The sequence below is a fragment of the Akebia trifoliata genome, chromosome 4 (assembly GCF_017979445.1).
Source record: "Akebia trifoliata isolate Shusen 1 chromosome 4, ASM1797944v1, whole genome shotgun sequence".
In the NCBI taxonomy this organism is placed as follows: domain Eukaryota; kingdom Viridiplantae; phylum Streptophyta; class Magnoliopsida; order Ranunculales; family Lardizabalaceae; genus Akebia; species Akebia trifoliata.
The window spans coordinates 11,677,047-11,692,726 of record NC_141378.1 but is presented as its reverse complement, the minus strand read 5'-3'; the positions used below and the strand labels follow the sequence as shown (position 1 = coordinate 11,692,726).

Genomic DNA, 15,680 nt, shown 5'->3' with positions numbered 1-15,680 from the left:
CAAATTATTTTTCAATAAAAACTTTAGGGAATATTAAACTACTTTGGTTTCAAGATATATATATATATATATATATATTTCAAGATCAAATGTTCCATACAAGAGAGTAAATTGCCCCCGAAGGCAAGATCAAAAGATGGGAGTGTTCATGTCTCAAGGATCATGTCTCATAAAAATAAGAATGAAAAAAAAAAAATAGTGGCCAAATCAAAAGGTTGCAAGCAAGAGCCATGTGAGTCATGCCACCAAGATCCCAACAACCCATACAAGGGAAATAGAGGATCCCCTACAAGTGCATTGTACCAATTCTGACACATTCTATCTATATATCTAAAATGGGGGATAAATTCATGTAATGTAATACATGCACTTTGGATCCAAAAAAGATAACTCATTAAAGAAAGCAAACCCATCAACATAACCCCCTAACATGGTGTGGGGGTAAGAGAGCTGCTCTAAATTTATTTATTTTTCCTTCCTTTTTTCCCTTTCTAACACCCCCTCCAAGTTTTGGTGAACCTTTGAGATATCCTTGTATTTTCGAACTGAAGACATGTGTCCCCTTGGCTTCAAAGACTCTAAAGAGTCTAACAGAAAATGACCTAACATGCCTTCATCTTCAACCTTTAACTAAAAATCCTTATCTTTCTTCTCAAAATTAGTCTTCTTTAATCTCTAGAGTAAATGTTTTCAACTTTCAGATCTATCTCCATTATCATTTTAAATTTATTGACAAGATAAGATTTTGAAAAAACTATAAGATGAATTTTTAAGTACAAAATCAAGAGTTTTCTTCAAGAGATTGAAGACATGATTGAATGAATTAAAGATGCTTCAAGATCATTGGTCTTTGTGTTTAAAAGTACAGGTTTTTGGTGATGTTAAAGATGAGGATATTTATTTTATTTTCTATTTAGTACGAGGTCAAGGGTTATGACATGTCATCATTTTGAAAATACAAGGAGTAGCTTAAATATTCACTAACACACGGAGGGGTATGTATAAATCACCCTTTGATAGTCAGAGGGCTAGTGTTGATAATAAAGGTGAATATGGGCCAATAGAAAAAATAATAAATCATTGACATGGTTTGTTGGCTGGGTTGGTTGAATTAGAAGTGAGCTATGCGAACCTCTCCTCTGTACACCACGTGGCATTTTATCATATTAAAATTTTGTTAAATAAAAAATTTTGTTTTTTTTTATACTCTTAAGTTTCTCTATACTTTTTTGGGATAAGAATAATCCCTACGATTACATGTCCTAATCCTACAAAATCTTCTTAATATGTAACATTTTAAGTTAAAAAACCATCCAGTAAAACACATGACCAAAGAGAGCAAATCCTTATCGCTAATTTTACCACTGAGCCAACCTTCTATTCAACTTCAAACAATTGAGTTCTATTGGTAGGATCTACTATTTTTTTCTTATTTATGGGCTTAATGAACAACACTATAAGTGGATTCCAAAACCATTATCTAACAAATTTGTTTGACAAAAGGTGGGGCACACATTTGGGGTGTGTGCGTGTGTGTGTGTGTGTGTGTTGTGAAGCAAGAGACATGGAGTCAGGATAGGTAACTCACTCCGGAGAGTAGATGATCTGAACTTCTTTGGCTGGAGGTGGGAAGCAGGTTTGGTTGAGGACAGAGAATCTAATCTCTTTAGAACAAAATCATGAGTTCTGTCCTTTAGGCTAGGTGGGGTGTACTGTATATCACACGTGTGAACTCTTGTCATGAGATTGCTTTTGGTTGAGGAGACTGAAGTGCAAGTTGGGCTCTCAATGGATCGGATCTGACCCAATATATGATCCATTCTAATCCAATAATTTAGGATCCGCATCAAGGAATTGGGTTTTCATGAGATTCCAATCAGACTTTGGTGGATTTTGGATCAAACATGCCCGGATCCGATATGGTCCCAATCATATGATACGTGAGAAAATATAAGTTATATTTATTATATTTTAAACATTTAATTGTGTAATACTATCTAGACCTACTCTAAGTATTATTGAATTGGATTGGGTACAGCGAAAAGCATTATCACAAAGATTTGGGGTCGAATAATAGAATTATTGAGAGTGAGTTTATATCCACTTTCCGTGTCTCCATCCAAATTCTTTTAGATCTTCCTCTAGCTCTTTTAGAATCTTCTAATATTGAATTTGAACTCATGTATGATGTTCGAATAGAATATGATCCAATGAGAACCGAGTCAAATAAGTATGGATTCCAAATCCGATCCAAATCTTAATGGATTTGTCTTAAATCCACCTTGATCCGTCAGTAAACATTATTAACTATTAAATGCAAGCCATCAAACCACGTTTTTAAATCTCAGTTTGACATCACATCTCATTCATAGACAACCTTGATCCGTCGGTTGACATTATTAAGTATTAAGTGCAAGCCATCAACCCACGTTTCTAAATCTCAGTTTGACATCACATCTCATTCATGAACAAGACCAAGTTATCTCAGACAAGTCATCTCGTCTCAAATGAGATAAATCATTTAACTCAATTTATAATTATTTATTAAAATATATTTACACAAATATATAAAATATGACTTTTTCCTTCACTGATTTAATCATGAATCATGAATTTTTTAATAATATGTGACTTTTATGAACTTCATGATTAAATCACAAATGATGAGAATGACATTGACTTGATGTTTTTAATGTGTTAATGAATTCTAATTTAGACAAATGATTGTGGCTTTTTTTATATTTTGAATAATATAAACCTTGAATATGTAGTTACTTGTTGTGGACGGATGCATAAATGATACCCATGTGAGAATTCTTGATTTATCATTATAGTTTAATATGAAACTTGATGATTTAATATGAAAACAATGATTACATAGCCCTAACCTAAAAAAAAATTTCCAATGTTTCCTGATTTTACCGAATTTTCCCTTTTCCAACTTATTCCCCAACCCCGACTTGGTGACTATGGTTGTAAGTGAGGGTGTCAACACCTTATTCTGAATCAATTCCACATATGACCAGAATTGGAACATAGACAAAATCTTTATTCCGGTTTCATTGGAACTAGAACCGACACTCCAAATACCTGCTACCCATTAAGATAAATAATGTATTTTCAAATGTGAAAAAAAAATTGAGCATATGATAAATGCAACAATTTAACTTGTAATTCTTCAACTAAAAGTTAAAATCAACAATGAATTCTTCAAACAAATCAAACTTTTGATACTAAAATATTAGAAAATTATGGTATGAACCATGTATTTATTATCAAAATTGTATAAAAATGTGTAAAATTAATGAACATTCATATAGAAAGAAAAAAAAAATTACACATTCTTTTTATTTTTTAAGTTCAGTCAAAGTATATTTTCTTCAATATATATCTCCTTCAAGATGCACCTCTTGTCTAATATTAATTTTATTATAAATGTCATAAATAAATTAAATAATGACTAATTAAATGCCTATTGAGTACATGAATGAGAACCAATTCTTATTGGATACTTAAGATGGCTATCAAACCCTAAAATGGCCAAGTCCATGACAGCTGACCGAAATTCAATTAATCGGTTCGAGGTAATGGGTTCCCATTGACCCCCTTAGTTGTAAGTGGGGACCACCAATGGCAACAAGCCAACAACACTCGTTTATGAGTGAGTGTGACATAACATTTTCACACGTTTCTTTTTATTGGTTGACTCTAAAGACAACCACCGCCTGATCATGAGACAAGGTGTGGTGATTGGTGTCTTGGATACACTTAGCTGTATCTTAAGAGGATGTAAGGGTCCGCATCTTATCCCCCACGTGTTTCTCTAGAAAGGATAGAACAAAAATAGATCAAGTTTTTCTTTTCTGTTTTTTTCAATTAAATATTTAAAGAAGCAGGAAAGTATTTGCTGATGCTTCATGAGGGGGGAAAAACCGGAAAATATATGATGAAACAAATCTATATTCCCAGGCTAGTCAAGACCCACTTAGGCAGAGGGCTTGAGTAGAGCTGTCCTGGGCCACAAATTGACGCCAAACAACCCGACATGGACTTGGTTCGGGTAACATAATTAGGCCTATTAAGGAAATTATGATGGGCTAGACTCAATTTATATTAGGCCAGGCTCTGTCTGGGTACAACGCCCCGTCCGAAGTGAAATACGTGGGCTAGCCCGGCTCGTGAAAAGGCCTGAATATGTTTGGTGTCAAGCTTAGAGATCTGGATTCATTATTTGGCCCAGCCCGGCTGGACCATCAAATGGACTAAGCTCAAGCTAAGATTTTGAGGCCAAATTGGTCACGGCGTTTCATATTTGGCCCAACCCAGCTCTACCGTTAAATAGGCCAAGTTCAAAATAAGATTGAGGCCAAATTAGGATTGGCCGGCCCATCGCAGTGGCTCCCCCCCTCTCTCTCTAGAAACATCATGTATCCTCCGGAAAAATCCGGCCCATTATATTGTTTTTTAATGGGCCGAGATTATATGTTTTTTATGGACCCAGATATCCCAAACCTCGTTTTTATTTTAGACTACCTAGAGAGATACTTCTTAAAAAGAAGTTTATTTAACTAATTATGATTATCTAAGACAGTTATTTGACTGATTCTTGAGACCCAAACAACAATTTTAATCCATTATAGGGCCCTAAAAAGGTCATGAACCATAAAATATACAACCTACAAGCCAAATTAAATCAGACCATGCCCAACATAGGTCACTGAGTAGTGTTTTGACATTATTCATGCATCAAATGCAATCATTCAAGCCACTCATCGTTGTTTTAGAAAATTTCCCATATCAATGTAAGATAGTCATCTTTCAAGTTCATTTTATCATTTGAAACGTACTTTAATGGCAGTGGTTATACATAAAACGCAATGGTTTAAGCTACATAACAATTATTTCTCAATGTTTCAAAATATTCATAATATGCTCCTTTGTGAAAACTGAGATACTTAGTTTTATCTTCCTTATAATACTTAGAGAATTTTGATGTTTGTACATGAAAAAAAAAATTGTATAAGGTAAAATGCAAGGTTTCCAGGAATCTCAATGATGGCATTTAAACCTTACTCATCAAAGGTTGGGTTATTATGCAATTTATTCTCAGCCATGGTATTTGAACCACATTAATAAGAGATTCAACCTTATATCCATGCATCTCAATCCGAAAAGAATCAATAGAAGAAAAAAAAATGAATTGAAATTGATTGATATCTGAAAAGAAAACAAAAGATGAAACATAAAAAATGTGGATCAACCAAACCATCTAAAGGGCTTGTTTGATATTTAGAAAGAGGGGTGTCTTTTAAATACCATGAAATCAACAAAAAATTCAGCAAACCGCAACAATTGAATTTTCAAATTTATTGTCATGTTAGTCGTAGTATTTCGCAAATCCAGAACGAACCGTAACACAAACAGGTTATCTTTGTATCGACTGAATGAAACTAAAGAGGGATTATGAACCTAAAGCACATAAGAGATGAGTCAGCAGTGATGAAATTGTAAGGGCAGGTATTCTTCACAATCAGATTGAAATAAGCATACTTGCATAGATGTAATAGTGAAGTTCTTTGCACGCAGCCCATGGAATAATATAAAGGGGATAATACAACTTATCTGAAATTGTTTTGAAGTTATGAAACTTCTTGCTGCTACAAAACTGAATCCACACTATAATTTAGTATCAAATAGTAGCCATATTGCGTTCCCCATGTATGCTAGAAATCCATCTGTGTACAGTCAATGAGTCAACTCCATTTACAATGAAACGTATTATTTTTAATAAAAACAAAAAGATTTAAAGTTTAGAAGAAAAAAAAATCTATTTATACCCTTAAAAGATTATAGCAATAAGAATGAGTTTATCAAGATTTAGCCAACTCAAAGATCTGACCAGTCCAGTGGTTACGTGGCTACGTTAAACATGGCATAATTCAACTATTTTCCATTTTAAAAAAAATAAAATAAAATAAAAAAGAGGCAAGAATAGCTCAGGCATGCAAATTTTAGATATTGAATAACACAAGGAATAGATGTTACCAGGTTTTATGGCTAAAGAAGATGGAACTAAGCAGAAGACTTGATGAGATGCTAGAAGGCATGGCAAGTGAAGCAACCACCAAAAGTACTTATTGGAGTGCGTTTACGGAAGAATATATTCTTATTGGAAGTTCTGGCAACTGGATGAGCCTGATTACTTGATAATGTGTTCCTCATCTCTTGGGCTTTCCTTTGAGCCGATCTCAGCTTGTTCATGATTTTATCCATAGAAGACGATCTCTTCTTCTCCAGATTCATCTGAACCAAATTTTGTAATTAGTTAATCCGAAAATTATAATCTGCACATATATAAACTCCCAGGTCTCCTATGAAAATCTTATTTTAACCACAAAGTCACAAACTGACATGTTGCCAACCACAGTAATTGGGCTAATGGTGCAGACGATGATGATGACTGACATTTTGTACAACTGCTTCTAAAGAGAAACTTGGGTTTGACCCACTATATTTAAAAAGGAAAAAAAATCTATAGAAAATTTCAAAATGACCCATCAAAAGTAATTTCTTTTTGTCCCATTTCATTCATATTCTCAAAACAACCCCATACAACTACTTAACCCCTCCGTCCCCTCAAAATAATAATCATTATAAAATTCCTAAATATTGCCGGTCTTAAACCCAAATAAAGGAGGAAGGTTAAAACAGGTAGGCAGCCGATGCAAAATCTTTCCATCTCCCAAAATGAATCCTGATCCTTCATTTCACACAATGCAGGGCTTAAGATAAAATTGAAGGGAGGAATAGGATTCATTCAGTCAACCATATGTTTTTTGGGATAAAGTGTTCGATGATGAATTGGTGGCCATGACATTTGCAAATCGATCCTTTTATAACTACTTTATATCATAATTTCCTATATAAATCATTTTTATCTACATGGTCATGACACACAAGTAAGGTACGCTAAATCTGAGATGCATTCAGAAAAATCAACTTCTGATGAACTAACATGCATGAATATGTGAAGCACACATGCACATGCAAATGCGCATACTGCCCGCTAGTGGAAATAATGAATAGATGGAATGAAAATATTTTAATATTAGGGAATAGACAAATATTATATTTTAATACCAAAAAATAAAAATTATTATTATTATCTGCGGATAACTAACATGCATTCTGCATGGATGACGCAGAGATAAGAAAAACAGGGAATAATGCGAGTAAGAAGGAGAACCTCTAGTTTATGTATCGCTGCCTCAGCCTTGGCTTTCTGCAAGTTCTCCCATGCTGAGATCCTAGCTTCCTCTCTTCTCAACCTGCAAAGAACATGATGTTTAAAGAGAGCAATAGGATTATAGTCTTTCTTCTCTTTTTTGACATAATATTTGGCCATTTCCACTGTATTTTGATAGCTTTGAAACTTCAAAAATCAGTTGCTTTTGAAAGATGACATGTAAAAGTAAACAAAACCAAAGAATAACTTGGGATACCCTTGGCTCTGAAAGAGATTTGCCAAATCCATGGAATAGCAGAACCAACCAAAATCTTGAAACACAATTGACCATTGTTTCTGTGGTTCCATTATGAACAATGATCAAAAAACAAAAGCCAAGAGCTGGTTGATAATTTTTGCAAAAATCTTAGAAACGTTTTTCCTCTTCTTTGTTTCTGTTCTTCTACTCCTTTTTGTTGGATAGGTAAGTTCGAAACTTTCCACAGTGGTCAGTCCAATATCAGAGAGGGAAATATAGAAACATTAATAAACTGTCCAACATGAAGGATAGGAGTCCGTGGTAAAAGCTGAATCAGAAGATTACAGCGTGCTACATAAGTTTATGGTGCTATTGCTATAAAACTGACCAACAAAAAGGAACAAAATGAAAAACAAAAGGAAAGCAGAGAATGCGTACTTTGATGTGTAATTTGTGGCTTCTGAAACTTCCCAATCCGAAGCTCGAGTTTCCATGGCTTTCTTTTTCCTGTTCCCAACATTTGTAAAGCCCCTCTCGGGCCCTTGGTCTACATGTTTCTTGGACCACCTTGTTACGGTGACCCGGTCATCTACCTGCACATCCCTTATTTCCAATTTTGAGGAATGGCGACTCTTCAGCTCCACAATGGGAAAGAACGAGAGAGGAGTGGAAGAGTAAGAAGGCCTCTCTTTGGGAGAAGAATTTGTGCTACCCTCAGGGCTCATCTGGGTTGCCATGTCTCTCCTTGAAACATCATGAGAAATCATGGTTGTTGCATCCTTGATGCCATCAAGTTTCTGATCTGCACGTTTGATCCAATCGTTACCAGCTAAAATCGAAAGGAAATATTTGAGCGAGCTTTCTTTGACAATTAAAACTACCAATTAATATTAAAATAAGAGTGAGACCAATATTCTACTGAGGAAACAGATTTTCCATTCTTCATTGACTTTCTTTGAACTGCATTTTGATCACCTAAATAATATATTGAGACTTACAAGATTACAAAACTATCCAGAAACAAAAGAGTTCATTTATGTGAAACAAAAGAGTTCATTTATGTGGAACAGCCCAAATTATTCACTTTCAAAGAAAAAGAAAAAAGAGATCATGAGGGTGGTCCAATAGGTTGATCTAAGCCATGCCCGCCCATACTGTCAGAATCTTTGAAGCTGTTACGCCTCAAGGCGAGGCTCATTAGAACAAAACAAACAAAAAAAACCAAGGCGCCAATAATAAGATATGTAAAAACAGCTAAGACGGATGCCTCAATGTGTGGCATGACTGAGGCCTATGCCTTTTGTCTGAGTCACATGCCTCGCACATTATTTGTTTTCAACTATATATTAATCATATTTACATTTGTCACTGGCATGAAACAAGATTGTAGCCTTTAAAAACATATTGGAATAGAAAATTACAATGTATGCAAAGAAAGTTATTGAATTGATCAGATTCATAAATACATTTTTTTGGTATTTAGTATTATGCAGATGAAGTATTGAAAAATAATATTTAATAATAATTTTCTAATAATGTATAATATAGTTATTTCTTACATAAACTGTCAATCATTGAAATACAAAATATATTTTTTCTTGCTAACATAAAATAATAACAGTTTTTAGCATAGGGGATTAAAACCTGAAATTTTATTATATATATTTGGAACTTAAAATTTGCAAATATGTGATGGTTACCCTAATTTTTCTATTTATTAGTTATATGTGTTATATTATTTATACAAAACTTCCATGGATGTGAGGCTTATACCTAGCCAAACACCTCTTATTCACCTCAATGTCTGAAATCATTGAATGAAATCATCAGGATTGTGTCAGTGGACTTTGTGTGGGATTCAAATGCCAAGGACACTTTGTCCATTGAAATCCTCGAGGATATTTATTATATATATATATATATCAGATGTCAAATTAATGTTAAACTAGAAGGTGGCATGTGCAAATCCACATGTATCAAAATGGCTTATTTGTAAATTGTAATTTAAAATATTGATTAAAGAGTTTTTGAAGATTACATAGTAAAAAGGATATTTTTGTAATTTTGAAAATTAACCAACTTGATTGTAGGGTCGTGGGTTGTAATTTTCTTGGTTTTTGGCGATAAAAAAAAAAACTTAACAATATCAAAGTTAAATAAAAGTATGGATTTGGACTTCCAAATTTTGGTGTCGAACCACTTCTACTCCACCTTCCCTCATTATGATAGTAAAGATTTTCAACTATGATATAATCATATCATGTGATAAAGTGTCATTTTTTTGGACCATGGTTTTACAAGTCATCCAGATTTTCTGTTAGCACAGCACTCACCGTAGAAATATTTCTATATGCTACTTCTTTTTATCCAAATGTAAATGATATTGTCAATGTTCACCTTCAAGAAGAAGAAGTTTTCCAATGTAATTACCAAATAATGCAGGCACAATTTTGTTCAAAATTTACACAACACATAAATGTATACCTTACAAACATTCAAAACCCACAACTATGAGGTCCACTAGATAAATGAAAAAATTGTTTGACATTTAACAGTCCCATAGTTTTTTCCTATAATTTTGTAAGTATTTTTCATATGCCATTTCAACATTTTCAAAATAAGCCAGGAACCACAAACCTTGAGAAGCAGGCAATGAAAGGCTCGGCAGATCTGTCGACCATCCATGTACACTAGCCGAACGCATTATGCAAGGCTCTGTATGCCCAAGATAAACTTCACCACCACTACCACTATTACGACGACCCTGACCACGCAAATCATCAGCCACTAAAACTCCCGTTGAAAATGGAGACCCCGCCATAAAACCGCCGCCACCCTCACCTTCAAACATAGGCATAGCAGGTGAATATGTAGAATAGTAAGCCAGCCCTGGTGGTCCAAGTGGTCCACTCTTTGACTTTGGTCGCCTCTGAGGCAACGGCACCGAAGGCCTACTAACACCATCTCCAGCAATCGGACTTAAAATCCACTTCTCTGCATCTTCCCATTTTGAAGGTAAAGTCCTTCCACTACTGAAAGGCAAGAGGGCAGCACCCACATTCCTCCGATTATTACCCTTCGTCGGCATAGCTACTCGTTCTGAGCTCCAACCTTTCTGAATCCCTACACTTCCTTGACGGTAATCTGGTGTTCCAGGACTTGGAAATGTACCAGATTTGAGAGAAGAAATAGAGCTTTTCTTCATCCCTCCCAAAAGCGGCGAGGGGACAGCGGCATTGCTTCTTGGATTGTTCAGATCTAGTGAAACGGGTCTTCGCCTCTCTGGTTTCTTCTCCCCTGGAAGCAATTCAGATCTGAATTGTCAATTCTCATATTCTGGAAACAAGTATCAAAAGTTAGGTTTAGAATTTTGTACCTGCGAGGACTCGAGAGAAGGAATTTCTTGCTGGATCTAGGATTTGATTATTGTGCTCTGTTTCTTCCTCCTTGTGGTCTGATATGTATGATTAAAGGAAACAAAAACAGTTAGACACTAGAAATAATTGAAATCTATGGAGAGTTTTTTTTTTCTTTTTGTCCTATTCATTCACCCCTTTCTACACCAGTAGTACCTTTTGCTTTATCTCTGACTTTGGCAGGGTTCCAGCTCTTCCTTACTGTAGATCTGTTGTTTGGATCTGGATCTGGACTACTTGAACAATCATGGAGATCACTTCCCGCCAACTTCTGCATCAAATCAAAGATGTTAAAGTCAACCATTTTCAAATTTAAAAGCGAAAGATTCGAAGCATGCTCAAGAGCATCAAACCTAGTTTAGAATTCCATAAAAAATCCTATCAGATATTTGCTGGACAGATTCTTATCGTTTTCTATTTGAGTTTCAAAATTACATTCAAGAAATAGTGGTCTCAAAAACCTAATCTGGAGGCATATAAGACAAATAAAGCATTAATAGCTGAAGTTTTTGTTTGTTTTTGCTCATTCAAACTTTGTGATCCTGATTGTTTCAAAGCGTTACTTACAGAGAGGAATCTCACATCAAAGAAAGCAGAAACGAGAACAAGAACATAAGCCTTAGTTGCAGAGATGAATTTTACATAAAAATTAACCGTACTTGATTATAATAAAAAAAATACACGGTTTAGCTATTTTTTTACTGAAAAAATAAAAAGCATCAGATTTCCAAATCTTTTTGTTTATAATTAGTTTTCCGAAATCCTTGCTCGCTCATTTTGTTGCAGAGATGATTTACCAAGCGTTTGTCAAATTCAACATAAATGATCTAAACAAGCTAGATCGACAATGTTGAACTTGAATCAACAAAAGCAGAGATGATCTCGAACAATTTGATTCAAAAACTGATTTCACCTTATTTTATAATTAGTTTTCCGAAATCCTTACTCGCACACTTTGCCGCAGAGATTTACAACTCAAAATTACAAGCATTCTATGATCAACAACTGAGGATTTCACCTTGGAGAATTCCGAAACAAGAATTTCTTGATCGTGAACTTCGGATGCAAATGAACAACGATCGACACTTTCAGAAGCCGAAGAGAGGAGACTGAAGTTAGATTCGTGAGTAAAAACGACAGAGTCAGGACTGTGATCTCGATCTCCGAATCTCGAAGTTCTCTTCTGTTCTTGAAACCCTATATCCAGCATTTTCGATTTCTTCCCATTACAGAAACAGAGTCAAAAAAGAGAGAGAAATGGGAGATATCTTCCCATCAAAAAATTTCCCCCCTTTTTTAACGCGAAAATGTGTTCGCTGTCAGTGGCGGGTGTTTCGTATTTGTTGTCTACTTAGTAGAAGATTCACACTTTAATATATAATATAATATAAATTGAGCCGTTTTACAATGACTTTCTACCATTCTGCGCTGACGTGGAGGTGCGCAGAGAACCGTATATACTTTTTCTCGAGATACGATGGTTCTGTGCACACTACCACGTCATTGCAGTGTTGTACTCAATATCGTAGGAAGTTAGGTTTGCCATTTTTGTTATAAAATTGCTGTCTAAATTCATAGATTTTGTGCTGTTGAACGAATCATAAAGACACGTGGCATCTCTTTAGTTGACATTGAATTTTAATTGGGTCCCACCAGTTGATCCACCGAATACAAACTTTTTCTACGACAGAACGTGAAACTTTATCATTATTCTTCAAATTATTACCACTCACGTGCTGAGTCCGAATTTGGCGGTATGCCCGTTTGAAAATTTCTGAGCAACGCTCATCATGACTCATGAGATGAAACGTGGGTGGTAATGTTTTCAAACTGATGACATAACCCCTATCTATGGTTTGGTGAAAATATTAGCTACCTGCCTCCTAACAAGAAATAAATAATAATAGAATTCGGACCATACGCAATCAGGGTGGAGGATTAAAACCCTTTTCCCACATCTCCAAAATAACGTCATCACGTAAATCATAATCGAAGGAATTACGTCTAAAAATAAAGTCTGGATCAGTATAAAGGATTGAAATCACGTAAGTTGTAATCCAAGAAAATTTTTAACAAGAGATATTTTAAAAATTAATTCCTTGGATTACAACTTCCATGATGTGTATTAGTATGTGGGATGAGGGTTTCAATCCTCCACCCAAGGTGCATATGATCTGCTCTCTAAATGATAAATCATAAATTACTCTATTATTATAATAATTAAAAATAATAATAATAAAACCCATATTGCAATGAGAAAAATAGTAGGGTTTTGTCAAGTGTGGCTATGGGATTTTCTTAAGTGTGTGAATGCCCGGTGATGTAAAAAAGAATATTCCCACTAATTGGAATTTTTGAACTTGCTTAGCGTTGGGAGTGGCAATCCACAAGGATAATCCTCTTTCGTCTCCTAACATTGTTCATGGGATGCATGCAAGCTTGATATACTGAAAGTTTGATATAATTTTTGTTGGTAATTAGCTTTAGAAAACACTCCATGAACTAGGGCTTTCATTTCATGACTTTACCATTTTTATGCTTAAATCTAAATGACGCATGAGATAAATTGAGTGTATATGTAAGTGTACGTACACTGATCTACATTGATGTCTAATGATCGTGATGAACTTATTGGGGACTTACAATGGTAGGGGGATCACCTTATAAAGAAGATATACTCCCTCCCTGTCATATATTACCCTTAAAGATGTGTATACTATAACTACTCTGACTACATGGTGACTATGCCATGAATGAGATGTTCACTTGGAGCTTATCATGGTCTTATGATAATGAGGATACATTCCTTGCCCAATTTTGCCATTAAATACACTTACACTACATGCAATGCACCCCGGATGGTCTGTTTGAATGGGGTTCTAAATTTTTCCTAAACAATCCAACTTACTCATTCTCTCGGACCTTACATGGGGATTTAGTTTCCAGCAAGGTTATCCAAAGCTACACAAGTGGAGTAGAGGCTTGGTCATTTAAGGCTATAATGTAAAAGAATCACATCAAAATAAAATATGGATGTTAACATAAAAGAAAACAACCACATGACAATAAAAAATCCAAACAGCTCTCAAATATCTAAAATAGAATCAAACTTAAATATACATGTAATAACTATAGTAAAAAAACATAATATAAATAAAAGATTAAAAAATGAACATATTGAATATAAGATGAAACTAATATAAATCACAACCACATGACAATAAAAAATCAGGATGATTCTCATATCTCTAAAATAAAATCAAACTTAAATAAATGTGTAACAATCATTATAACAAAAAAATAGAGTATAAATAAAAATTAAAGAAAGGAAAGTATTGAATATAAGATGAAAGTAATATAAATCAAATAGTAATTTTTTCATATATATTTTAAAATAATAATTTAAAAAATTATCTAAAAATTACACATGCATTACGCATGCCTAAGAACTAGTATGTATAAAATCTTAAAATTACTATAAAGGTATATTTGTTAAATTAAAAATCATAAGCTAAAAAGTTTTAAGTGTCGAAATTTTCAACCTTTTAATTTAAGTGTTTCAGGTATTATTTGTTTGCATAGCAAATACTTGAAAATGCAATATTTTGCATTTATATTTGTAAACACCCCAATTTGAATGGCTCCCATGCAAAAACGTCCAAAAAATATGTTAAAATCAAAATGGGTTTAAAAGCCCAAATCATCAAAAAGTGTTTTTTTTATTTCAAAACTTAAGACCTCTTTGCTTGGCCCACAGGTTAAAAATGGGCCACCTCCCACCTTAAACTTAAATCCTCATCACTTCACTTCTCAAATCAACTCAACCCTACATATACTCTAACCTAATCAAATCCATCTCAACCCCAAACCCAATGGGCCTAAATCAATCTTAAATCCAACCTAAACCACTACCCAGACCCAATGTCATATCCATAATCTTAATCAATCGTCACAAAAAGTTAATGATTATCAAAAAGGGACACTAATCACCACCACAATCCACCTCCCTAAATCAATCTACTCAACCCCATCACCATTTTCAAAAAACTAACTAACCCACATCCATATTATAACTTACCCCCACCATTATTTTCAAAACTCTCGCCACTTGTCATCTCCACACCCATTTTCCTTAATCAACTCATCTAATACACGCACCCATACCTTTTTGACACTTGTCATTATCACTTTCACCTTCCCAAAATATCAACAACCACCATCTTACATAATCATTTTTCTAATCAAAACTCATTTTCCTTAATCCCATTTAACACTCAACCCATGTGGGTTGAAGGATCCAACACATTTGGGTTAAAATATAACTCATTTGCATTATATTCCACATATACCCTCCACCTAACCTTAAATTCTATACACCTCACCCACAAGTTTCATGCCATTATCCACCATTTCACACTTTTACCCTACTTACCCTTACAAGTCACCTCAAAGCTTTATAAACCCCCCTTTCTTAAACCCTCGAGTCTTACAATTGTTTGTGGGGGAAGTACTTGGTAGTTACAATAGAAAAGTCCAACAAAACTTTTGAACTACTTGGTTGTCAAATGAAAAATATATATAAAAAAAACAAATTAAGAAAAATATATATTTTTACTTAAAAATATATATATATATATATATATTAAATCCCAATAATTATAGGATGAGTTTGATCAAAAGGGCCAACTACATATTATTAAGACATGATCAGATTAAATATTTAAACTAATATTCACGGTCTTGCATAAACATATAATTCTCAAGGATGGAAATAAGGGGG

General features: G+C 34.2%; 1 protein-coding gene across 2 annotated transcripts; it reads right to left on the bottom strand.

Annotated features, from left to right (window-relative positions):
* Window positions 1–5,561: 5,561 nt before the first annotated feature.
* Window positions 5,562–12,227, bottom strand: LOC147403789 (uncharacterized). Of its 2 annotated transcripts, none has more exons than XM_086439527.1 (8): window positions 11,919–12,227; window positions 11,057–11,168; window positions 10,861–10,938; window positions 10,122–10,781; window positions 7,923–8,286; window positions 7,247–7,328; window positions 6,046–6,303; window positions 5,562–5,735 (listed from the first exon to the last, which is right to left on the bottom strand). In XM_086439527.1, the coding sequence occupies exons 1-7, from the start codon at window positions 12,108–12,110 to the stop codon at window positions 6,097–6,099; spliced, it is 1,695 nt and encodes a 564-aa protein (XP_086295653.1). In that variant the 5' UTR covers window positions 12,111–12,227; the 3' UTR covers window positions 5,562–5,735; window positions 6,046–6,096. The 2 variants fall into 2 exon arrangements, with proteins under 2 accessions (XP_086295653.1, XP_086295652.1); XM_086439526.1 differs by having other exon boundaries at window positions 11,057–11,171; window positions 11,919–12,226.
* Between the last annotated feature and the right edge of the window lie 3,453 nt (window positions 12,228–15,680).

Bases quoted from the DNA above. Each gene is read 5' to 3' on its own strand.
- LOC147403789 (XM_086439526.1), bottom strand. From the start codon at position 12,110: ATGCTGGATATAGGGTTTCAAGAACAGAAGAGAACTTCGAGATTCGGA. The intron at 11,172-11,918 runs GTGAAATCCTCA...GATTTGATGCAG, and splicing joins TTGTTTCGGAATTCTCCAAG to AAGTTGGCGGGAAGTGATCT. The intron at 10,939-11,056 runs GTACTACTGGTG...CATACATATCAG, and splicing joins AGTCAGAGATAAAGCAAAAG to ACCACAAGGAGGAAGAAACA.